This window comes from Centruroides sculpturatus, unplaced genomic scaffold (genome assembly GCF_000671375.1).
Source record: "Centruroides sculpturatus isolate CEXI.00-Female unplaced genomic scaffold, Cexi_2.0 scaffold379, whole genome shotgun sequence".
In the NCBI taxonomy this organism is placed as follows: Eukaryota; Metazoa; Arthropoda; class Arachnida; order Scorpiones; family Buthidae; genus Centruroides; species Centruroides sculpturatus.
In genome coordinates, this window is record NW_019384620.1 from 595,294 (window position 1) to 622,974 (window position 27,681).

A 27,681-nucleotide genomic window follows, 5' to 3' on the forward strand; every position below is an offset into this window, starting at 1 on the left:
ATTTGACTTCTGTTAAAATTGCAAGCTTTTTCAAATAGTAAACTACAAGTACTTTTAGAGTGTTTAGATAGAATGCAAGTGTGGATTGAGAATATAGATACAGCATTGGTAGATGTTGAAACTAGACTCTGCTCTTGAAGTTGATAGAGAAAAAGGCNTTAAATAGGAAGTCGCTTATCAATGCAGATATATTGTTGAATCATCCTTATTACTTCCCTTCTTGATTAAGAAATACTAGTAGCAGATTAAACCGAACGATAAGGAATTTACGAACACTTGAACTTACCTCTCAAGATGATAGTAAATCCTATGTAAATCAGTCGGATAAAATAATTAGATGAAAATTTTTATATTGGAATACGAAGTGAAATAAATCATAGTAATACTAAGAAATAAAATAAAAAGAAAGGAAATGAAATCGTACGCAAATAGAAAAACTCGATAGAACTTTTAAGCATTCGAGATTGCGGAACTATACAGGACAGGAAAAGGAAGATGACGCAATCCATCGAGAAACTAGAGAATTAGAAAAATATTACTTCCCACCTTAGTAGATCAAGTTCTTCCTAAAGAAATATCGAAAATGTTGGTTTCCTTGAATTTGATTTAGAATTAATGTTAAATAGTACTAAGTGAAATAATTAATTAAAAGATATAGTTATTTCATGAGCTATATCCGAGGAAAAAGAATAATAGACATTCTTGAAGACAAGGGAGTTGCCCCATTAGAAGACAAGATTCCTTCGAGAACTTACTAAAAATATATCGATATGATTTAGCATTTGAAATTATTATGAGGAATATAGAATTTGCGATGCAAGAATTTCACACACAAATAATTGAATTAAGAGAAGCTATCGACGTTTTAGAACAAGGAAAATTAAGCTCGTATTTTATCTCAAAGGAAGTGATGTATCGTACGTTACGAGAAATACAACCACAACTTCCGGAAGAGTATTCATTGATAGAACAAGTCAAAGCTGACACTCTCTTTAAATTTTACCAATGGGTTACTACAGTTGCTATCGCACTTCCAGGAAAATTAAGAATTTTTGCGAAAATGACATTGAAAGCTCCCAGTGGATATTTCGATGCTTACGAAATTTTGGGATTACCTACATATATTCCTGTATTGAAAGCTTATGCATATTTTAAGACTGAATATCCCATTTTAGCATTGTCAATGGATCGTCAATCGTACATGTTGTTACGTCATCACGAATTGGCTGTTTGCCAAATATCACAGTTTGCTGTTTGTTCACCGGACGTTCCGATATTTCGAGCTCCACATCAGAGCTGCGAATATTCTTTATACATCGGAAATGATCAGAAGGTAACAGAACTTTGTTCCAAAGAAATTGTAAAGGAATTTTATCCAATTTTTAGAAGAATAGACAAGCAAGGAACATGGGTATTTTCTACACCCTCTACATTAGTATTAGTAGTGAAATGTTCTGCTAAACAAAATAACTTGCATTCATTACCTTCTAATATAAGTAAATTGAATAATGTTGGAATCATAAGATTGCCAAATACATGTATAGGATACTTACCTGGAATTATCCTCACTTCACATTTTCACATGAGATCAACTGTTCACACAAGAAGCAGTCCTAAGTTTATTATACCTCCAATTGAAACAATATTTTCCAAGATGGAATTAGAGAAATTGCAAGAGAGTATAAATACTACAGAAAATCCTAAGAGGAATAAAGAGAATTCTAAGAAACAAACAGATGATGACATTAAGGTAGCAGAAAAATCATACGAGCAAATGAAGAAAGATTTGGATAGATTATTGAAAGAAAATGAAGATCTTTTTATATCAAACACTCCAACAATTCCAATCACATACATATGGATTATCCTTGGAAGTATAGGAATATTAATTCTACTTATCTGCACATATTATATAGTCAAGCATATTTGTTGGAAACGAAGATTTGAGAAGAGGATCAAGGAACTGTCACAACAGGACATTCCACTTCAAGAAATTCCTCAAAGAAATAATGCAGAAGAAGAAGAAACGGAAATAGTCGAACCTGTTGGAAGCTCAACTGAACAAGCTTCAAGCTCAACACAGACAAAGAAGCACTTTGTTCGAACATATCGACTTTAGTTCGACCGTATCGACTTTAATTTTAATTTGCTTTTTGAGATGATAATTTCATTCTTGATTGAAAATTTTTGATTATATAAGGATCGATTTTAGCTACATATATTTTTAGTTTGTAAGTACCTTTCCTAATAATAACAAAAAGCTTATTCAAAGGAATGTACACCCCACTCAAATTGATAAACTAAAGTGATAGATTTGAATAGACATAATATTATATAGAATAGTCTAGATATAAGACTTAGAGTAGTATTAAGAGAGAGAGAGACTTTATTAGAGATATGTATTTGTTAAACATACTACCTTTTCACTTGAAAATACATTGGTGAAATTGAACTTTGCCCAAGATAGATTTAAATGACCCTGGAGTCATACAACCTTTAATGAACTCAACCACCTGAACTTTTGTGGTTATGTTAAATGAAATTTTAGCAGAAAAGGAAGTGTGTCAACATACAGGAAGAAGACACATTATATCATTTTGAACTGCACATTGAACTTTGAACTTTTAGCAGGTGCTTTTTTTTGAAACAAGAAGACATCACATGATCTTCTAATATACTTGAATTTGTGAAACTATAAGAAGTCAGCCAACAGAGTGTGCTGCCATAGAGACTCTCAGCAACAGAGAGGTGCATTCGAAACAAGTGACGAACTATGTCCACTTTTACCGTCAATTCAAGACGAAGACACCTGTGTTCATTATGTTTATTTTAGTAATACTATTAATCTGATGAATTGTTTATTATATTATTTCCATGTATTTCAATTTTGAATTTAATTTGAAATATTGTATACTTTTATGATTTCAGTATTATGTGTAACGCAATTTTTAGAGAGAGAGAGTGAAATTCGAATTTATGTATTGCAGTGAAAAATCACGCCTTCTTTAATTGTAGTGTGATTTTTGAAGATAAGGGAGTAATGTGAGATCCGGAAGGCCCTAGGCCTCATTTAATAATTTTTATTAAATATGCTTAAATAATGTCACCAAATAATACTTCGTTTTGGTGAGAAAAATATTGTTTTAGACGTGGGAAAAACTAGATGACAAATGTTATTTCCTTTCATCGAGGAGAACATCCGCTGTTTTTCCCATATCTGGTTAAAAATCTCGCTCCGATGGGAAATGGTTACCCCTCATTCATCCCCCTCTCATCCGTTCTCACGAAAGAGTTACTATACGATGATTGGACGAAGTTTGGAAATAAAAGGAGAAATTAGTCATAATTCGGGGAGTCCTCCGACCGATTTGAAAGTGTCCAGACTCCACATACGTTTCCTCCTGATGGCCAACGCCCATAACGGAGTCCGATAGACTAAGTCCCGAGTCTACACTTAGAAGAAGTGATATCTTTATATTTTGTGCACGAATTAATCTCCCATACGAAAGGAAGATGAACCCTATCTACAAGGTGTCCTATATCTACAGAAACGAAGACGACAACTAACAGGTCGTATGTTTAGAATCATTTTGTGAGCTCTCTCTCGATCGCGCATTAGCATAGATTTAGTCGTAACCTTTAACTTGTCATATAATCGTTGTTATTGATTTTCTGTATTCGTTGTTTGGATTTATTAAATTTTACTTATGTTTATTATATAAGAATGTCTCCTCAATTCATTCCGAATCAGATCGTTATCGCGTGTTTGTCCGCGCCTCTATAAATTGACAAACTGGTGTCGGGAACCTGACGAAGGAAGAAGGTGAATTCGCTATCACCAACTTCCGCTCTAAATTATAATATAACCGTAAAGCCCTCCACACTCGTTCCCTACGACAGGGAAAGGCCATTCTTGGACAACCGAGAGCTGGTCTTACCGACTAGTGCCTGTAAGTGTTACTCGAGTACTACTTACTCCGTAACCTTGGCTACTCTCACATTAGCGACCTCTGCTTGGCATTTGAGCATTGGACCACTGACACAAACACCTTTTGCAGTTACAGTGGCAAATTATTGATTGAGAGCATCTTCGACTTCTAGATCTTTGCCCTCACATTTCCGTTTCTGAATTGTTCCTTTGCTTCCTTTGCAAGATGTTCATTCTTCTTGAAGTTTGTCTTCCTGGCTTTATCAAGTGTGAGATTGTGTTTCTGGACACACCCATCATCTCTGCCAGTTGCTGGTAGCTGTTGCTAGGAGGTTCTCTTCTGATTTGATCTAGCAGATCAATTTTCTTAGCAAGCGTCAATTCTGTCCATGACATCTTGAATCGAACACTGGAGGACCAAAGGACAAGTGCTCAGTCTGCCTTCCAGACAGTCAATGGCAACAAAGATAAAAGTGGGGTCAGGATGTGAGATAGGGAATGAAGAATTTCTGTCTTGTCATTTTGTGTGGCAGCAGTACACACCTTATTGAAAAATGTGGTCCATATGAGTGATCGAGCCAATTTGACACAATTGAGTGAGAAAGGGGAAAACAAGGCCTGCACTCTTAGAATGTTTCTTGTGTTTCTTAATCATGATTGATGGCTGATAAAGGAAAAGGTCACATATGGAAAAGCCGAAAATATCCAAATTCATGTCTCTTTTGTTTACTTTTCCAAGAAAAATACTGTGCCAGCAGGACTACTAACTTGTAAGTGGCATTTTGGGGTCAGTAGGCGAAGTAAATTATACTTGTGTTACAGGATTTGATTCTGTTTTTGAATGTTTTGTTCTAATATGTGGCATGACCTACTAACTGACCAGGCTAATAACCAGAATCGACTGTATATTGCATTTTTTTAAAAATGATTATTATTGTGTATTTTACTGTATATTATCTTGTACTAGGCTATTACATTAATTTGTTAAATTGTACTAACTTCAGTTTTGTGTATCACTATGTAATATCTTCCACATTTTCCTTTATTCAGTGTAGCACTTGCTATCTGCTAGCGGATATTTGAAATATTTAACTTTCTGCTGACATGTTAGAAAGAACAGCTACATCCTGCTGATAAAAATGGATCGTGTTTTCACAGCATCTATTATAAATGTTGTGTATTTGGAATCTGTTATAAATCACAATTCTAGCTTTTTCAAAAAGACTACAATGAGATACAAGACTCATCTTTAATAGCCGCAATCAATTCCAACAAGGAATATTGGGAAGATAGGTCCAAAATATCTGGCTAAATACAGTGACGATATTTTCGAGCAAGCCTTGGTCAGCTGCACTGAATGATGTCTGGAGTTTTTTAAAATAAGTTTTGATATTGGTTGCTATTCCTAATGAAAGTATGAAACATTTACTAGTTTTAAAACAAAATTACACTCTGTAAATAATTTCACTCACAAGATCTTTAACAAGCAATAGTGATAAATTATAAATGTACACAAAACAATGTGCTGTGAGTACATTGCATTATAAAGTATAGGTAATAAAAAAATAAAATATAAATATAGATACACTCTGTATATATATATATATATACAGGGTGTTTCAAAACTATATGTCAGAAATGTAAAGGCAGGTAGAGGGGACCTAAATAAGCAGATTTTGTATAGGAATGTGGGTGCGAAAACGCTGTGAGGGGACACTGTTGAGTTCAGCAGATGAAAGCACTTTGCTGGCTTGAATCATCATTCCCTGCACAGATTTTGAGCAACATGCATTGTTACACCAATGCAGAGCTTGCCGACTTGCATTTCATATATATATGGAGCTGCTGCTCGAAGGATGTACATGGAGCAATTTCCGGGTAGGAATTTGCCAACATTGCTGAACATTCAAGCGTCTTCATTGGGAGTTGTGCATGGGGATATTATAGAAACATAACATCTGGTTGTATACCTGATACGTTGATGACATTTTGATTATATGGAGAAATAGACCTGATGTTGATGATGTGTTCAATAATAACAACTATGGATTAATACTAAAATTTAATCAGGAAAGCCACACAGAAGTTAATTTCTTGGATGTCAAGATTCACGTAGCGGATAATAAGTTCAACACCACAGTGTACCGCAAACCCACTTACATACCTATATTCATACCAGCCAACTCTGCTGACCCTTGGTCATATAAAATGTCCTCTTTCCGCACACTTGTGACTAGAGCTCTCTCACATTGGACACAGCTCTCAGATACTAACAATGTGCTAGAACAACTGAAACATATCGCATCCAAGCATGGGTACAGCCACTCATTTATCAGCAATATAATGTCCACATATCAAGCAAGTCAACCAACACCAATACTAACATTAACAACGCAGAAGAGAAATGGGTAGTCCTAAGTTACGAACCATCCCTCCACCACAAATACAAGATAATGGCCAAGGATTTAAACATACACATAGTGTACAAAAGGAAACCCACCATGTTCCGCCTTTTATCTAACGCAAAGGATGAAACTGAGGGTGCTAAAGCACCTTGAATTTATTACATCCTACTACAGGATGACCAGTTCAACCGGACACTAACCTACATTGGTTCCACATACAGATCATTACAAGCCCAGTTACGTGATCACAGATATGACTTGGCAAAAGGAAACATCAATATGGCCCTAGCCTGATATGCCACTGAGCTGGGAATTTACCCCATATGGGAGAAGGCAACCCTAATACACAAAGTATTCAACAGACAGCATATAAGAACATTAGAGGCTGCAGAAATCTACAAGGCCAACATAAAAGGAACATGCATCAACACAGATTACTTTCCCATACCAAATGCATGAAAGTATTATTTACACTCTTAAAAGAAACTATACATTGCTTAATTTAATATTTGTCACACAGCCGATGTTCAAACCAATTTTGAAAAATTTTAAAAATTACATGTACAATGCGGCAACATTCTATAAATAGAACAGTTATTTTCGTTTTGACTTTTCCTGATGAAGTCTAATTAATGAGTGGCCAAAAACGTTCGAATGTTGAATTTGTGTGTTTTGCTGGAAATTTGACGTTTAGGTGAGAGTTCTTTCATCCATATTTAAAACAAAATTTTGATCTTCTAGTTCAATTAAAACCTTCAAACATGGCATAGCCATACTTCATTAGGTTAGGTTAGCAAAAAACTAGTGCTTCTCAATCTCGCTAATGAAATTTTGTAAGCGTTTTGAGATGGTGCTGCAAGCAAGCTAAAATATGGAACGAGTTTTATCACTGCACTGACATCTTGCTGATGAAAACCTTTGTTAATATATACTAAGACTTGATAGTACTTTTCATATCAGGCAAACATTGTTTATCTTTAGTCCTGTTATAGTTTTTTTGATTGATATTATTGTGATTTGCATATTTTCTCACCAAGTTTTCAAAGAGAATGCTATTTCTATGCCTTCTGTCCATAAAGTCATATACTGTAAAATTGGTTTTTGAGATATATTTGTTTTAAGTTCAACAGTAAGCCTACTTGTTTCAGTTTGAATTATTATTCCTTTTGTCTTCCAATGTCTCCTAATGCTCCTTTGCCTTTAAGCACTCCCTATTATTCCTTTGTATCCCAGTGCTCTTCTTTAATCTTCTACTGCTCCCAAAGGGTAGTAGCACCCACCTAGTGATTCCCAAGTGGCACCCACTTGAAAATCACTGATGTAGACAATGAAAATAAAGAAGCCCAGAATCATTTTGACTAATTTCATTAATGAAAAATTAAGACTATACAAAATAAATTTTGAGTCCTTTTTTGGACTCAAAATTTAATATTAATATCAATTTATTCCAATCCAGAAACCACAAAAACAGCCAGCGATGTGAAGTAACACTTCCACAAATAACTGATGAACACAATAAAAAAACTTACAAAGAAGTCGTAGCCTACAGAAAAGAGTTGACGTCGAGATCATTTTTGTAAGTTTTTTGATTGTGTTCATCAGTTATTTGTGGAAGTGTTGCTTCACATTGCTGGCTGTTTTTGTAGTTCCTGGACTGGAATAAAAAGATATTAATAGGCAAAAAGGACTCAAAATTTATTTTGTGTAGTCTTAATTTTTCATTAATGAAGTTAATGAAAATAACAACTTAATTAAACCATCAAAATATAAAAGTTTGTCAAAATATTGAATTTAAGACTTAAGAAAAGGCATTTTAAATCATTCCAAAAGAGTAGAAAATGAATATGTAAAAAGTAAATTATAAAATTTATTGAATTATTCATGAATTTAAAAATTCTCAGTTATTAAATAGCAAGTCACATAAGCAAATTAAACTTTAAATTTATTATCAATCTATCAAAAATTTTATATTTCTGTATTATGACAACATGTCATACTTATGACTTGGTGAGGGATTTGATTCTGGTAATGATGTCATAATGTGGAATATTATGACAAAATCACCAGAAACTGATAAGATGCTAAAAGCAGAGTTCTAGATTGGAAGGTTATAATTGATTTAAACTTTGAAAATTACAAAAATAGATAGATAGAAAGATTGCAAAAGACAGAATATTTAAAAAAAATAACAGCAACATTTCATGTTTGATAGTTTTATGATCATTTTAGTGATGTAAAATTAAATGTTAATTCATTATTGGAAATGATTCTCAAACCTGACATATTAGTAAATTATTACAAAGGTAATATTCATTGATTTCAATACAAAAGGGAAGTGTTTCATAGAAATAAAAAATATGTATAACAACTGTTTTAAGTAGGATTTGTTCAGTTTAAAGCAGCTTGATGATTTATTTTTTGAAAAAATTTTATTAAGAAAATAGGTAAATAAAAGATAATTTGTAATAAAAAAATAAATCAAGTGAAAGACTAATTTAATGTAATTCTTCTTCATTTTAGTAGAGTGAAGTAATAGTATTTTGTTTATTTTAATAATCATAGTCTGTTCTCTGCATACTAGAACAAGTGAAAATTTCTTATAACCTGAAATAGTCACGTTTGTGCTTCATGAGTTAATAGAAGATGCAATTTTTGTTCAACTAAACTAATACTAGTTACAAAACTGAAAATTAATGATGAGAAAGCATAAGTATATTATTTTTGTATTTAATTAATTTAATAAAAAAAAATACTGCATGCACATATATTGGCTATTGCATTGATTTTTTATCTATCTAATTATAAGTTACATATGTTAAGTATATATTATGCACAGGTTAATTTTAATCAATTGAAACAAATATCGTAATAGTGAGTCAGTCATCTAATTGCATTTACAATAAATTAATAAATTTTCTGAAAAATATATGATAACAAATTCTCATTAAAATAAACTTCATTTCTTGTTATACAAAACTTTTTTTGAAGGTTGTTCTAACACATTACATTCAACGAAAATATGTTTTACCATAAATTTATAATTTCTGTTACAAAATTTACATTGACTAAATTTAAAAATCTTTATGTAATTATCATTAACTATCAGTTTAAATTTATTTAGTGATACATAACCTTCATTTATAATTTAAGCCATGATATGGATACATACACTACGTATATATGCAGGTTCTGTATTTGTGTCCTTTCGTTTCTAAATAATTACAATTTCATCTCCAATATACAGGGGGCAGTAAAAAATTTCCCGGAGTTTACCTACATAGAAAATGCAATATAAGATAAGGTTATGCATTGCTGTGGCAGGAAGCTCAGCATGTCTATTTACAGTGTGATAATGCCAGTGCAAGTTTAGACTTACACAGTTATTACTTTAGCATCTTTGTTGTGCATGACTACTTATCATTTGGCAAAATGTCCCAGTTTGAGCATCATGCAAACATCAAATACATGTGCAAATTGGGGAAAACTGCTGCAGAGACACTATCAGCCCTGCAGCAAGTTTATGAGGAAGAGGTGGTTTCTCCATCATGACAACGCACCTAGTCACACATCAGTTGTTGTGCAGCAATTCCTCGTTGACAAAAGTATTCCTTTCATTGCCCAGTCACCTTACTCTCCAGATCTTGCTCCCAGTGACTTTTGGCTGTTCCCTACTCTCAAAATGGGCCTGAAAGAGATGCGTTTCACAAGCAGGGAGAACATCATATCAAATACAACAGCCTAACTCCAGAAGATTCCAAAGGAAGCGTTCAACGCCTGCTTTCATCATTGGCAGGATCGATGGAACAAGTGTGTCTGTGCAGGAGGGTCTACTTTGAAGGTGATTAGGTCTGTGTTGCCATATCTCATGCCTCTACAGTGCAGGAACCTAATTCCAGGAACTTTTTAACTGCCCCTCATATATCCATAAATATTTGTAATAGATATCCTATGTTAAAAGAGTTCTTAGCAACACAATTTAAACCACTCTAAGGATAACTCTGCTTTAGTTACCATTTCTTCTATTTGACTGGTCCAATTAGAGTTAAATTCAAAGTAATTTTTATTTCTAACAATTGTTTATACTTCAATATATCATTTTCCTTCAATCATTATTTGGTAGCATAATACCAATAAATAATCACTTGTTTTATTATTTGAATTATTAACAGAATTCTATCAAACTCCAGTCATATTAAAGGACTGGTTTTAGATCTATCCAGTTTATTTATTATTTTATCATTTAATCTCCAAATCTGAGCCGACAATTAAATCCTAATGTTAAATATACTGGAAGAGGCGATCGGACCAGAGGTCTGGATAGCATAACTGGCGACGCATTCACATGGTAAGCGGCAGTTGTGGGTTCGTCCTGCTTTGGGTCGATTCTTTTCTTCCAGTTTAATCTAAATTTCTTGACACTGTCAGGGAATCAAAAAGCCTTAAATGGGCTTTGACTGAGTTTAATTTCAATTTAGCAAACATAAAAATAAACCAGTAGTACTTGATGAGAAGAAAGAAACCACAGACTGTGTTTTTCATTAATTCCATTCATTCAAAAAGATATCCTACTTAAAAGAAACTTTATTTCCTGTACCATGGTATAAGGCAAATGAAAAAGTTCCATTGAATTTTGATGATTTTATGAATGAATGGTATTAATTAAACACAGTCTCTGGTTTCTCTATTCTCATAAGACCTACAATAAAATAATTCATTATCCATATGATACAGTCGACCCCCTATAAGATCATAGATACGTTCCATTCTTTAGGAATCCGATTTCTTACAAGTCCTTCCAATCATAGCCCGACACATGTCAAGTTTACGGGCTACAGCTAATTGAAAGGTTTTCTTCCATAAAATTAATTGATTCTAGACTAATCCGACTCAACATTTCCAAAATACGTATATATTTTTTGGAAATAATCCGTATAAACTAGCTATAAACAAAAAATTGTAGGATTACTTACCGAGTGTGCACCATTCGACATCGCCATTGCTAAAGCTTGTTTTCGTCGCGGAACAGCTCAGCAAATAGCGACCGATTTCTAACAACTTATTTTTCTGCGAAAACTTCCTTGAACTTTGGAGACATCATTAATATAAATAATTTTAATCGCCGTTGAATAAGAAATGTTTCTTTCACAAGAAATGTATAAAATTACAGTACTGTATTAGACTTACGGTACCTAATTTACATACTGTACAGACGATAGTTAGCGTAAAATCTCCGTAGCGTGGCGCCACGCTAGACGGCGGAAATTATATATTTAATTATAACAAAGTTACAATAAGTTAATATATAATTATATATACAGTACCTAATTTATATATAATTAATATATAATTATATGTACAGTACCTAATTTATATATAATTTATATAATACTGTCCAGACGATAGAAATCTCTCTGTAGCGTGGCGCTACAGACGGCGGGAAAGTAGTTCGGCTGTCCGATGATGTTTTACGTAATTATAGGAGTTTTTTACCTTTTTTTTACAGATACCGTCACAATTTTTTCGCAGTTTTATAGGAATCGTAATTATAGGGACCGTAATTATAGGGGGGTCGACTGTACTTCAATACACAATTTTAGTGTAATACTTGATGTAATCAAAATTACACACACAGAAATTTCATCACTACTATTGAATAATTTCAGATACTATTAATGAAATGTATCTGATTATTGTTTTTTTAATTCTTACCAATGTATAGAATTTAGGATTAAAATTTGCAGTCCAGTGTAACATGACTTTATAATAATAAAACTTCAGTTATTTAGTATATATATTAAAACCTGTTCAAAACAGAAACTTGCCAAACTGGAAAAAGTATTTGGTACCATGCAATTTCAGTTTATACAGTTAGGCTGAAATCACACTTACAGAAAAACACCACTGAAAATGTAAACTGAAAGGCAAATCCAGAAAAATTTTATGTCCTTCACGCATAAAATTTCTGGAAAATCAACTCAAGAGGTGCTCAGTGGAAAATTTTTTGTGGCCGTAAGATGTAGATGTTGACCAATCAGATTACTAGAAGTGATGACATGTTTACAACGTCGCTGATGTCACTGCTGTGCTGAAAATGGGAAACCGCGTAAGCTGCCCAGCAGCCATTTTGACATGTGTTGATAGTTGAGTAACTGCTTCATAATCATGGAAGCTCAGAAAGAAAAAAAAAATCAAAAGTAACTGAGAACCATGTTTAGCTTGAATTAGTGGGAGCCAGAATGCTAGCGCTGCTAGTAATGTGAACTAATTTATTCTGTCCACTATTTTGTAAAAAGTATTTTTTTTAATGTTGAATAAAAGAAACTACAGTAGAATTTGCTTAATTTAATTAATTTATAACTAGTCTATACCAATAATAATAGACTGCAAAAACTTTGTTATTTTTTTTAATTTCATTTTTCTTTTCTTTCACGATTTTACGTGTGAAACATGGAATTCATACTGAACAGAAAATTGCCATTATGGTTATGTTTTTTTTTTTTCTGTAAGTGTGACTCCAGCCTTCTTATTGTATTTTTATTATATTAGCTAAGATCAATTTCAATTAGAAGCCTAAATTATGAATATACCACATAAGCATAACATTATTGATTTTCCTTTATTAGTTATTTACTAGGTGATCATAATTAAAGTATGTGTATTAATGCTGTCTAGAGAGATATTTAGTAGTTCAAATGCAACTGAATTTGATATGGTGAGATTTCTGTACTTGCAAAAGATATTTTCATAAAAATAATATTGGTACCAAAACTCACTGCAACACTTTTCATACTGCAAGCAAAAAAATATTTTATATGTACAAGACACTCATGCTATATCGAGACAGTGATTCACAGGCATATTGCTCAATGTGATCTCCATTCTGAAGATGTAAAATGTGAAGACAATGAACTGTGTGTTCAACAGCAACCATAATTGATCACTTTGTGATGTTTCTCATACTGTCTTTTAAGGCTGCCAAATTTGCCACCTTTCCTCAATAAATCATGCTTTTTACGATAAGTATCACTATAGCAAAAAAAATCACACAACTTGTAGTGACAGAAGAGTCATCGTTTGATGATGAGTTTTGGTACAAATTTGATTGCATTTGGTCTACTAAATAGTGTTTTAGACTGTTGATAAATAAGAGTGCTTTAATTATGATCACCGAGAATTTGTAAACATGATGAAGTTCAATGTTGTGGGGTTTTCGGCTAATATTATTTAGCATTAAAGATTCATTTATAATAGATTATGATCTCTGGAAGATAATTAAAATTAAATTATTTTTATTAATTTTGTTTAAATTATTTTTTTATATGCAACAATAATTAGAAATTGTTTTTTAGATTTAGTAGTATTCTAAAGATTTTTTAGCTCATATTTCTGAAACTGCTAAATATGTTTACATTTATACCATCTAATTACACATTTACACTTTATAAATATAAATTGTCTTTTAAACAATATAATTATTTAAATTATATTGTTTAAAAGACTATTTAAAAAATTAAACACTTATTTGTTGTCAAAAATCTCTGTTATTAAAATTTTAATGATGAATAAATGACATGTTTAGATATATTCAAAGTGAGTAGGAAATGAAAATAATAATTAAAGCAGAATTTTAAACCAAACATATTTTACTTTTCTTCAGATGAAAATGTTTAATGATACATTATAGAATAAGGTGATATTGTTAATCATAAGAGTTATATCTGTTAGATAATGTTATAGATAACTGATTAACTTAACCACAGTTATCTCAGCTTTCATCACAATCATTTAATTGCATTAAAACTATTAGTCAGTATCAATTAAAAGAATACAGTAGACCCCCCTATAATGCTTAGATACGTTCCACGCTAATCGAATTTTATGTTATAGGAACGATTNAGATAACTGATTAACTTAACCACAGTTATCTCAGCTTTCATCACAATCATTTAATTGCATTAAAACTATTAGTCAGTATCAATTAAAAGAATACAATAGACCCCCCTATAATGCTTAGATACGTTCCATGCTAATCGAATTTTATGTTGTAGGAACGATTAAATACATGAGCCAATCGCAGCCCGATAGCTGGGAACTTTACGGACTAAGACTGTTCGAAAGGTTTTCTTCTATAAAATTAACCGATTCTAGACTAATTCGACTCAACATTTCCAAAACACGTATAATTTTTTGGGAGTAATCCGTATAAACTATGCTATAAACAAAAAATTATAGGATTACTTACCGAGTGTGTACCGTTCGACTACGCCCGTTGTTCAAAGCTTGTCTTCGTCGCGGAACAGCACACGAAACGGCGGCCGCGATTTCTGATAAATAATTTTTCGCAGAAAAATAACTTGACCTTTGGAGACATCATTAATATAAATAATTTTTATGGCCGTTGAATAAGAAGTGTTTCTTTCACAAGAAATGTATAAAATTAGTGCTGTATTAGACTTACGGTACCTAATTTACATACTGTACAGACGATAATAAACTCAACTTACTAGCCTAAAATCTCCGTAGCGTGTTGCCAGGCGGCAGAAAGCATATATATAATTATAATAAAGTTACAATAAATTAAGTTAATATATAATTATATATACAGTACCTAATTTATATATAATTAATATATAATTATATGTACAGTACCTAATTTATATATAATTTATATATAATACTAAACAGACGATAGCAAACTCAATTTAGCCGCTCAGTAGCGTGGCGCAGGGTCGGAGGTAAGTAGTTCGGCTGCTCATCCACTATTGGTCCAGACTCTATCAATCTTGTCGCGAAACGACGTTATAGGAGGTACTTTATACGAAAGTTTTTACAATTTTTTCGCTACAGGAACGTACGTTATAGGGGGGTCGACTGTAATTACAATTTATGCTATATAAACATAATTATAATAGTATCAGTTATCAGTAACTTGATACCATTACCATGTAAAAGTTAGCATATGAAAGTTTGATAATTATAATTGCCAACAGTTTTTAATCATTCATCAAAATAAACTACAATAAATGACATTACTTAAAAGTATATAAAAAAGAATTAGATATTTCTTTACTTTGAATAATTTATCACTTATTTGTCACAAATATTATTGTGAAGAAATTTTCTTATCTTATTTTGATATAATTATTGGAATAATTAATTACTATTCAAATGTAGACTATTAATTTTTCTTTCAGTATTTTTTATTTCAAGTCTTATATTTTCCATTAAGTAACAAAATTATCACTAAGGAAAAACATAGAGAAACTCAATCAAAAACATATACTAAATACAATCAGATTCTAAATAATGAGGTCTACAAAAAAAAGTCTGTTCAGAAACAGATGGCAAATATGAATGTTATTAAACAGAGCATTATTTCATTATAATCATTTGTATGTTGTATTAATCAATACTTTAGCACTTCTGATCATATTTATAAACTTTCCAATTTAATGTGTGTAATTTTTTTTGTTGTTTTAAATGTTTAAGTTATAGGGTGATTGAAAACTCATGCATGCATGTTAGGAATCAGTTTTATTTTGTGAGATTAATGTACAAAAATACAGATGATAGTAAAAATATAAAGTTTATAATCTGATCTTTATGAAAAGAAAAATCAAATCATGTTATTTCAACATATGTATGAAATGTCTTCCTCATTCACAAGTGCAGGCACAAGCTCTTTTTATCATCATGTTTGATGATACCTTATGAAGCACCTGAAAACTAATGCTGTTATAATATATAAATAACCTCTGTTTAACTGGAGAAACAATAGACTTACTTAAAATACCCCAACTCCAATTGCTGTTATAATGTTCCTTCTTAGTACATCTATTGTATATGGATTATTTTTATAATTGGCTCCCTTCTCCCAGTGGAAAACTAGGAGTGACAAAACTGGTGATAATGGGGAACACAATTCTTTAGAAATAAGATGGTTGCCAAAAGAATTATCACAAGAACTGTAAATGTAAAATCTAGATATTTCCAATGAAAGTTTCTGCAATACTGCTTAAGAGTGACAGTTGAAATAATGAAATCCATTATTCCTAGAAGAAAATCTTTTCACTTCCTCAATGAACAAAGCTATACTGCTGCCAATTTTATGACTTTCACACAAAAGTCAGAATAAAAATACTCCAGAAACTGGGTTATGCTATACTGTGGAAATTCCCAACCTTAGTATTCACCTAGCAGAATGCTACAAGTTCGGAAAAAACGAAATTTTTAGTCTTCAAAGACCTTCTTCAGGTCACAAATTTCGAATAGATGGGATATCTAACATTTTGGTATTTGAATGTGTCAGGTGCAGAAGAGCTTACATGAAACTTCAAATTTAAAATTCTCTAAAATCAACCAATAGGTTGTGTCCAAGTGTAGAAATTGTAAAACGATTTTCATAATGACATGTCAAAGAGCATCTGCTATGCATTTTTCTGAACTTGCACCATTCTGCTGGATGAATACCAAGGTAGAGAGTTTCCACAAAAGTCAGTTTTTATTAACAGTCAGCAGTCACTACAGTGTCTCCTTGTGGCAGGAGACATAAAAAAATAACACAATTTATACAAACTAATAGTTTGATGTGTGCAATTTTTTGATCACCTTGTGTATATTATATAAAATAATAAAAAACATGATGCATATATTTGAAAGTTTTCCAGTTAAAATATTTCATATATAAGTTATATGAAGATTGATATATATTTGTTGCACCTTTCAGAAACTTTAATCTTTAAAGAATTATTCAAATATCTTGATTGCTTTGTTTGACATCTTTAGAAGGAATCATATTTCTTTTGCTTCCTTTATTCTTTACAACATATCTTCATATATTAGTTGTTGCTGAATTCTGTCAACTGAAGAAAAAAAGGTTCTGTATCTGAATCTTAAAAAGTTTATACATTCTAGCTAAATCTTTCTTAACATTGATAATCACATTTCACTTATTATTATTTTTCATTATGATTTATTTACATTTCATTATAATATGATGAAACTGAAATAAATACTAGTGATGTAACGAATATTCGGTTACTATTCGGTATTTGGCATATTTTTCGCTATTCAGCCGAATACCAAATATTTAATCACTATTCGGCTGAATACCTAAAAACAGGAATAAGAAATAACAAAAACACAGTAAATTAATCATTTTGGTACTTGGATTTAATGTTATTGGGTTAGTGTTGCTTGTTTATATTTATTTATAACTTATAACATGCACAAAATAAAAAAGAAAATAATATTAGTCACATGTATTCACAATTTATAATTACAAAGGTCAGCACACATACACACCTATTCTTTCGAGAATCATCGCACATCTGAGGGTCTGACCCTGCCTATCCTTCTTTTTAAGCACTTGTCTTTGCTCTTCCCTTTCTCTTTCCTGTATTGCTCTAGTCCACGTATGCCTATGCACTCAAGATACTTTCGATTTGTCACTTTTCCGTTGTAGTTTTCCCATTTTACAAATTGCATGATTCATAGCCTGGTGATAACGAAGAAAAGAGACAGATAGGACGTCGGTATAAGTCAAAGTTATGATTTCACAGATTCAAAACAGCTTGGTAGCCCGAACAACCCCAGGCTTTCGCCCGTGCACGCTAAGTGACTTTCATTACAAGCATTTAGCTTTCCGAAGTCTATGACAACAATTGTTTGGCATTGACGGCTGCGAATTTTGCACCAATAAGCTGCCTCGACTTGTTCGATTATGTTATCAATTCAATTTCATATTTATTTTCACTTTGCGGTCCTTTTCTGTTCTTTTTCCGTTATTTATACGTGTAGGTCACTTCATTGTTATCCACATTTGATATCATAATTTATCACATACTGCCATGACGCTCTTGTCTGTTCACTACAACTGTCAAGAATTAACACGATTGGCAAAGCGGGCCAATAGAGAGCAGGGTCCTTGCCATAATGTGGTTTGCAAGCCAATTTTCGTACATGCATTAATCAAGCTGAATAGTTTGGCTGAATATTCAGCTATTCAGCCACATTCCTGGCCGAGTATTCGGCCTGAGGCCAAATATACTATTCGTTGCAACACTAATAAATACAAATTCAGTTTTTGAAAAGATTTTCAATTTTATGAAGTATTAAGTTTTCTAATGGAATGAATATTTTATGATTTTAAACTGATATAAAAATTCCAAAAATCAGTACTGGTCCTTGTGGTCTTTTGTGCGAATTGTCCAAATTATTAGTCACTTGAGATATAAACATCTCTCTTGGAGAATGAACTTCTTGATTGGAATAAAACTTATAGTATAGAAGCCGGAAGGTTCAGGTTGTCTGTCCATTGATATATATATATATATGACATCTTCGTGATGCAAAAAGATTTAAATTTTTTATTTTTGAGTCTGGGGATTTAAAAATCACACTGTACAAAAGCATGTGAAATTTTCTTTAATGCTTAACAACAAGTCAACTTCAAAGAACGCCATAGCATTTGATCTCAATAAGTACTTGAGCATGAAAACTTTAAAGAGAAATGATGATCCATTTGCCTGGTGGGCTACACATAAATCTAAATTTTCCCAATGTCTAGTCAAACTGGCTGCTAAGTACTTATCAGCTCCTNTTCAAGTAAAATAAATAATGATGTAAAATTAAAACGTCAACTTCAAAGAACACCATAGCATTTGATCTCAATAAGTACTTGAGCATGAAAACTTTAAAGAGAAATGATGATCTATTTGCCTGGTGGGCTACACATAAATCTAAATTTTCCCAATGTCTAGTCAAACTGGCTGCTAAGTACTTATCAGCTCCTGCAAGCAGTGTGTATTCAGAGAGGCTTTTTAGTGAAACAGGAAATGTATACGAAGAAAAGAGGAACAGATTTCTTCCCAAAAATGCAGAAAAGTTGGTTTTTTTGCACTATAACCTAACACTTATTAACTTCAGTTATGATAAATAATTTTGTACAATGAAACAAAAAAAGTTAATTTAATTTTCAAGTTTATAATAAGGGATGAATGATTTCATAAAAACACTTTACATATCATTATTTATTTTTTTCACATTTTATGACCTAAGGTTTGATCTAATGTGCCCACGCAGTAAAAATTTCCATACAAATTTTTTACCCTTTTTCACCCTTTTAGGGTTGAATTTCATAAAATCTTTTCTTAGCATGTCTAAACTGTACAAAAGGAACCCACCCTCAAATTTTTAAGTTTCTAGCACCAGTAGTTTTGGCTCTGTGTTAATTATCCTATCAGGACTCTTTCTTTTATATATGAGTATATAGATGACTAAACTATATAATAAGTAGGTAGTTTTCATTTGATTTGTTACCTTTTTTGATCTCTTAAAAAAATTAATTAGTTATTTTAATTTGATCTTTTACATAAATAAGCAAAAAATTGTGCTTTCTCGAACTTGAAATATATGTTCAGCATTAATAAAAGTTACCAAAATGATTAATTTACTGTGTTTTCATTATTTCTTACTCCTGTTTTTAGGTATTCAGTATTCGGCCGAATAGTGATTACATATTCAATATTTGGCCGAATACCAAATAGTAACCAAATATTCATTGCATCTTTAGTTACAGGCAAAATTTGATAAATATGGATGAATAAACATCTGTATATTTAAAAAAATAGCTTTTTAAGTAAATTATTAAAATTATGATTAAGACTGTATCATGATAAGAACATGACTATTTGCTCATATTTGTTAATATGAGCAAATAGTCATGTTCTTATCTATTTCAATTAATTTTCTAGTCCTAATTATTATATTATGCTAATAAGAAAGGTCTAAAATTTAAATTAAGAACTCAAACAGAAATATTTAGTTTATCAATGAGCAGTTATTTATTGTGACATTGTCATAATGCTGAACTGTAATTTTTAATCCTCTTAATTAAAAAAAAAAATTGCATAACCCAGTCCAGATTGAGGTTCATATATATATTTAATTTGGGTCTCTGTCCTAAGCTTTCAATATCTAGTCTCAATTTTAGTAGTGTCTTGTCCCTGTATGTCATACTTCTCTTGCTAACAATCAAGTCATGCCAGTTATTGATTGAACTCTGTTGTCAAGAAAATTTTGATAAACTTCTGGTTCAGATTGGAAATTCATATATAGTTAATTGGGGCCTCTGACCTTTAAGCTTTTCACACTAAGATCTCTACATATCTGAAAAATAAGGGAGGATTTTGGAAAACTTCAATGAACAACAAAATAAGACAGAATAGAAAAGTAAGCATAAATGTAAGTATCCAGTTGCCAAAAGTGTGTGCTGAAGTGGTTTGAACAGTGTAGAGACAAGAATTTTCATGTTGATGGAAAATTTCTTATGGAAAATGTTGAATAATTTGGATAAGTGGCATACCAGATTCAAAGCAAGTAGCAAGTAACGATAAGTTTAATAAGTGACATGGAATATTTTTCAATAAAATCCGTGGTGAAAATGCAAGGGAAGGATTGTGTGAAGATTGGTCAAAAAGTTTACCAGAAATCGTACTGAACTGCAGCTCTGATAATGAATTCATTACAAACAAAACAGGTGTTAGGTTCCCTGATATACCTAGGTATACAGGGTGTGAAGCTAGGGCAACAGGAAACAAATAAGGAACTTTACAATTCTTTCGTGCAGATGAGGCAATAAAATGAGTTTGATTCGGGATCATATAGCCTTATTGATTCTCATACATAACACTATCGGTTAATCCTTATATATATATATTGTCTCACATGCTACATTACTTTGTCTCTGTGATGTCATACAAAGGAAATAACAGTCTTACATGTATCCTTTCCCTTGTAATATAAGATGCCTAAGAGTTTCACATCAATCTCATCCTACTATCCTTGGATGTTAACAGATTTCTCCTTCTCTTCTAAATAACACTTTTCAGTTCCTCTCCTATAGTTGATGAAACTCGCCTTTCTTAGCTGTTCTCTAGTAGACGGTAGGTGTTCAGCAGGACCAGACAAAGGTCAAAGCAAAAGGTGCTTCTTTTAGGTGAATGACCAGTATTTATAACACTTGCCATCCGACGTCACAGGTTTATACATCATCCATTCCTCTACCAATCAGTGAGCCTGGGTACGTTAACATCAAAAAGGTGTCCAACATAAACCAGAAAGTGGCTCAATTTATTGTACACAATATAACCCGACATGAATTAAACTGAATGATAATCCATTAAAATTATTACAACCACAATGCAAAGAAAACGTTTAATAACAAACAAAGTGACAGAGCACTACACAGGCTTCATTTGTAAATGGCTACCAGAAAAAACAGTGGTGTTCAAAGGTAATTTATTTCATAAAGATTAAAAATGTAAATCTTTTGGTAGCAAACATGACTGGTAATGAAAAACTGCCATTGTTATTAATTGGAAAATCTTTAAAGCCTCAATGTTTCTGCAATGCCAAGATGTTATCTATACTGTATGACATGCAGCAGATAAGAAAGCATGGATGATGTCAGTGGTTTTTTTTTTCTAACTGACTGAAAAATTAGATACATTCATGATAAATAAGCAATTACCTATAAGCATTAAAATCTAAGCATGATCATGCAATAAAGCAAATCAGGATTTCTTATTTTTCAACTTAATTTTTCAAGTAAAATAAATAATGATGTAAAATTAAAACATATCTAATGTTGCATTTTAATGCTGATCTGTTTGAATAATTTATATATTGTATATTTATATATTATATATTAAAAGTAGCCCTGATCCATAGCTTAACAGAAACACAGAATAACAGTAATCAACACAGAAGACATCCTAAATAATGATGAAAGTGTTCACCTGTTGCAATTATACATAGCTGTGTATGTTGAATCATGTATTAAATGTAAATATATTTAGATACAGTTATTGTTTGTATATATTTTTACAACTTTCTCTGTTTATCTCTTTTGTTTCTGGTTGCTGTTTACTTTATTGCCTAGAGGGGCAATACACTCAGAGGAAGTGGAGGGGAAGTTTATGTAATGGGTGGACAGAAGAAAACACACATTTTTGCATATATAGAAGGATGATCAAGTCTTCTTTCAACAAGCAAAATGGATAAGAAGATTGTCAGATCATAGTAACCCTGAAGATTGTACAAAGCTTTACCAATAAAAAGGAGGACTGTCTGATATCATACCATTCTTATTTTGTGATACTAAAGAATATGACATTGTCACAATCCACCACTTTGAGCTTTGAGGTACCTCTCTGAAATGATCCTTGTCATTTCTCTTCCCTCTCTCTTATTCCAGTCTTCAGTAGTTTTAATTTTGATTAATGAATTGCAAATTAAACTTTAGTTTTTATGTGGCAACCTTGGCTAGATTCCTTAGTCAACCCCAACATAATACCATATATCTCACACATTTAGGAATACTCAATGTAACATAGTGACATCAGTGGCAATAATTGTGTGGTTGATGTCCCTCAGTTCTTGTATTATTTGCAGATTTGCACAGTACAAATCAATGTTCATTCAAAACAACATTTCACTAACTAATCTTTAATAACATTTCATGCTCATTCATACGATACACTAGCATTAGAGACTCGAGTCAGATTGGGGCTACTTTTTCTATTCCATTCTGTATTTAATTTAATTATATATATATTTTTATAAGAAGAATATCAATGCTTTTTTGTGCAAAATATAAATTATTGCTTAGCAGAAAAATATTGTACATGAGTTTTGGAGATTTATGAAATAAAAATATTGTTTATATCAGTAAATGATGGCAAAAAGAACATTTCATAACTGTACAAGTTAAATTTCAGATTTCATTATTTGGAAATATTATGAAAATGGTCATTTCTGATATTTAAATATAACAAAATTTTTTATAATGTGTTGCTTTATATTTAACTTAAATTTTACAAGATTACAAAAATAAAATATATTTTTAACTCGAAAACCTTTAGATTGAAAAATAACATTTATTGTTATGTTAAATGTAAATAATTTTTTGAGAAAATCAGAGTAGAAGATTGGCTGTTTCAGTGTTAAAAAAAAAACCTGTTAGGTTCTGGTATCAGTTTAATAAACATACTTTTTAATGATACATAATTGTTAAAATGATTTATAAATATAATCTTTGTTTTACTTTAATTACTTTTACTTTAAGATGATTTTTGGGCTTCAATTTGAAAAAAATTGTAGACCTATAAATTTCCACTGTTGTCCATCCATTCATCTGTCTTTCCTTAATCTTGAGAACAAATTAGATAGATAAAAGATGAGACTAGATATGGAAATCTTAGGACAGGAGGCCCCGATTAATTGTATAAGAAGTTCCAATTCAAACCAGAAGTCATGTTATTTCAATTCAAAAATTGAAAGGTGTTCAACAATTATGCATTTCTATTAATTCATAACAATAATTATAATTAGTAAATATTCAAGTTAAATAATTTTAATTGTTTTAACATGATCTTTTAATATCAAAGTCTAAATAGTCTAATAAAACTTGGATTTCCACTAACTGTAGTATTATTTACTTTTCCTGAAGTTATCATCTAGTTATCATCATCAGTGTAAGATAGTCTCAAAGTGATTACAATAATTAGATTCTATTGTATATTTGCTAATTCAAAATAATTTCTCTTGCTTAACATAAATTTGAAATTCTGTTAGTTTAATTATTTGTTTTTCATTATGAATATGTTTATATTATTAACTACAGTTGAAGACAAAGTCCATTGAAAACAGCTACTATATCACTTTTTTGGAATACTGTGATAATGGTCAGGTTGTCAAGGGATGTATTCCATAAAAAGTGAATTGTGTGGTTGCAGCTTTGTCTTATGTATATACATATTTTTATTTATTTTTTTCTGCAGTGGGGGAAAAGGTTGGCAACCTGTCGAGTGTACAGGAGGGTATTTAAGACGACATCGACTGGCTATAAGGCTTTTTTCTTCCTATTCAGGACATCGGTGAATCGTACGGAGCATTTCTTTTTTTAGGAGTTTTCCGGTTTCTTTGTCCTGTAACGAATTGGATTACGGCATGTGAACTATCTGTGACCATAGTATTGTAGCGGTGAGAACTTTTAGTGCGTGTAGAATTGTATCTTGTGGACCTAGGTATAATTGTACAAATACATATATTTTGTGGTTTATATAAACTTATTGTTAAATTGCCTCTTTGTGTGTCTCTTCCCCACGTGGTAATTTACCTACACCTACAATTAGTGAGAATATTAAGTCTTGCGATTTTCCACAGAATAAAAAGGTAGCTGTTTCAATGGACTTTGTCTTTAATTTTAATTAACATAAAAATTACCATATGGCAGATTCTATAAATAGAAAATATTTTTATCCAGATTTGGTTTGAAATAGAATTAAAAGTCATCATTCTATTAGTTTTAGTCAATATTCTTATAATAATTTTTGAAATAGAATGATTAAATGTGATTGCTATTATTACAATCACTTTATATTATAAATGCAATTTCATTGATGATTAAAAATTTTGCCATGATATTAACGCATCAGCCTGTTGTGAGAGATCCATATTCAAATCTGATCAGGAAAATTTATCATTGGTAGTTTGGATCTAAAAAATGTTACTTATTTTTGCTTTGCCCTATCTTATTTCAATTTTCTCCATTGTTTATTTGTCAAAACTGTACCTATTCATCCCTTTTTAATTGCACTCAAATGCTTTAACCCCACTTTTTAACATCAAATTATCATCATTTGACAATTTGACAGACATGATGAAAAGGAAAACGATTTTTTTTCAGGAAAAACGACTAAATATACAATTCATAGCAAAATGTCTAGTTATTTTTATACAGTATTTACATATTTATTAATTTACATTTTATAACTGGAAAAAATTTACACTTTAATCTAATTTATTGGTTTTTTTTTTATGTAACTTCAGTTCGTACTTTAGAGAAAACAAAGACAACGGGAAGTTTTGCAGCTTCGGGAGTGTTGGAAACATCAACTCAGTTAAATAGTAAAGGAGATTCAATCTCGGCATTTGATGGCGGTTCCGGTTCCGAAAGTTCCGACACCGAAGATTCCAAACAGGGCAGAAGAAAACGTTTAAAAACATCGGTTTTATCTTAAGTCGGTTCGGAAATTGTGGGGAAATTTAAAAAAAAAAAAAAGAGAGAAACTTTTAATCGTTCGCAGGAATGTGTATATTGGAACAAAGGACAATGGTTTGGTACTCAAGAACTAAGAACGATAACCATCCTACAAAAATGAATCCAACTATACAGAATACTGAACAACAATCAATATTTCCTGATAACAGATCACAATTTCCAGTACGGTTACGGTTCTCTAGAATTCTGATATGTAGGACAGTAAAATCACCAAAGAATTTCCACTGATAGGAATGGTATTTAAAATTCGTCATCTGTCGGTAAACTCTTGTTGTAATTTATAAAAAAAAAAATAAAATAAAAAAAAGGGAATGGGATGTACTTTGATGTAAATTTCAGTTTCCCTTGGTGCCAATTATTGTTGGACCCATTTACAATATCTATTCCCTCCCATTTTTTTTTTTTTTTTTTTTTTTTTTTTTTTTTNTATAATGAATTCAAATCAGATTATCCTTAATTTATAATAAAGAGAATGATAATTTTCACCAAATCTCTCAGTTATATATAACATAAAATTAAAATCAAGTTAAATGTTTATTTTTATGAAACTTAATAATTAGTTTTCATTAGATTAAAAAATAATGTCAATGTTTTGAATGAATTTCTCTTCCTATTTAATATTGAAAGTTCAGAAGATAATTTATAATTGTATTTAGCTTTTATTTTTTCAACTCACATAAAACTCCTATGGATTTGTAAATAAATGATTCTGTACTTTAAAGTCTTAAGTGTTCTTAACCATTGACAATTTTCAAATTACCAGAATTTTGTGGATATGTTCAAATTTAGTTTCTTGTAGCTTCTGAAGATGTAGCTTCAAAACTACTTTAGTACTTTTGAAGCTACATCACTTGGTCAGTGATGACACATTTTAAATTTATTGGAAGATGGGATATATGTGAAGTATTTACTTTTGGAATTGGCATAAAAGTAGTTCCTAGAGTTCCAAAGACTTTTCTATTCTAGTCAAAAATATGTATAAACATTACAACAAGATTTGAATGATTAACTGCCTAACATCTAGCTGCTTTAAATGACAAGAAATATAATTCTTATTAATTGGAACCAATTCATCTCATTAATATATTTTAAAAAACAAATGAATATTTAGAAAATAAACATTGCTATTAAAATTAAAACAGAAAACTATTATTGTATAACTTATATTCATACAGTAGTCTTACTTAACATTATCAACCATTATCATCGTCACTATAATTTTTATTTGCTGTATCATGTAAAAATTAATATTGTGACAATGATGTATTGCCAAAGCAAAGTAAAATTTGCTTTATTGGTGTTTGTTTTAAGGCAAGTTGACTGTATTTTATTAGGCTTCATTTGTTAAAAATCTATATTTATATTTTTAATTTGTATAAAATTACTATATATGCTTTCAACTAATATACACCATCATGAGTTATTCAATAACCTTTTATAAACTAATAATTATATTTATTATTGATTAAAATCACTAAACCATATGAAAGTTAGCTGACATCATATAACTGATTACAACAGAAAGGAATTGAATATGAGAACTGTTTTCAAATTTAATATATTTCAGAATAAAAAGCATTCAGATAAAAGTTTAGGATTAAGTCTTTGGTGTTAATAAAGCTTTGATAAGTAAAGCACAAAAACACAAAATATTTTTGTGCTTTAAACTTTGTACTCATTAAAACTTTATTAACCTGAAAGACAGTGATCTTAAATCTGATAAAAATCTGGCATGACAAAATAATTTCTTTCATAAAAAGCATTAATATAACTAAAAAGAAATTACAATTAATGGTATTTTAGAATATTTTAAAAAAATCTTACCTTCATAAGAACTGCATGAAGATTCATTTAATACTTTTATAGTATTGTCATAATTTATTAATTTATCTGGAGAACATGGATTGTAATCACTCTTTTCTGCTGAATCATTACAACTGTTTCTCATGTTTATTATTTCACAGAAAGAACTACTGGTTGTAGCAGCATCTTGATTTTTCTCACATGTTTTTTTATTGCTTTCCATTTCTAAAATTAAAATTTTAAATGATATATTAACAACAATTTAACATAAATCTATATAAAAGAATAGAAAATGCATATTAATTTAGTAGTAGCTTAGTACCGATTGATTAATTCATGAAGTTTGTAATTATTAATATGTTTGTTCTGGCATCGAGGAAAGATCGTTACGTTACAAATGGAAACACCTCCGCGATCGA

The 27,681-nt window shown here is 31.0% G+C and overlaps 1 protein-coding gene across 5 annotated transcripts in view; it reads left to right on the forward strand.

Moving 5' to 3' along the window:
* LOC111625447 (protein max-like) overlaps positions 1-25,752 on the forward strand; it is a 126,945-nt gene extending 101,193 nt beyond the window's left edge. For all 5 annotated transcript variants that reach the window (XM_023368595.1, XM_023368598.1, XM_023368596.1 and 2 more), the window contains one exon: positions 25,228-25,752. In XM_023368595.1, coding sequence (XP_023224363.1) covers positions 25,228-25,418 — 191 coding nt within the window. In that variant the 3' untranslated portion in view covers positions 25,419-25,752. The remainder of the gene's footprint in view (positions 1-25,227) is intronic.
* Positions 25,753-27,681: the final 1,929 nt, after the last annotated feature.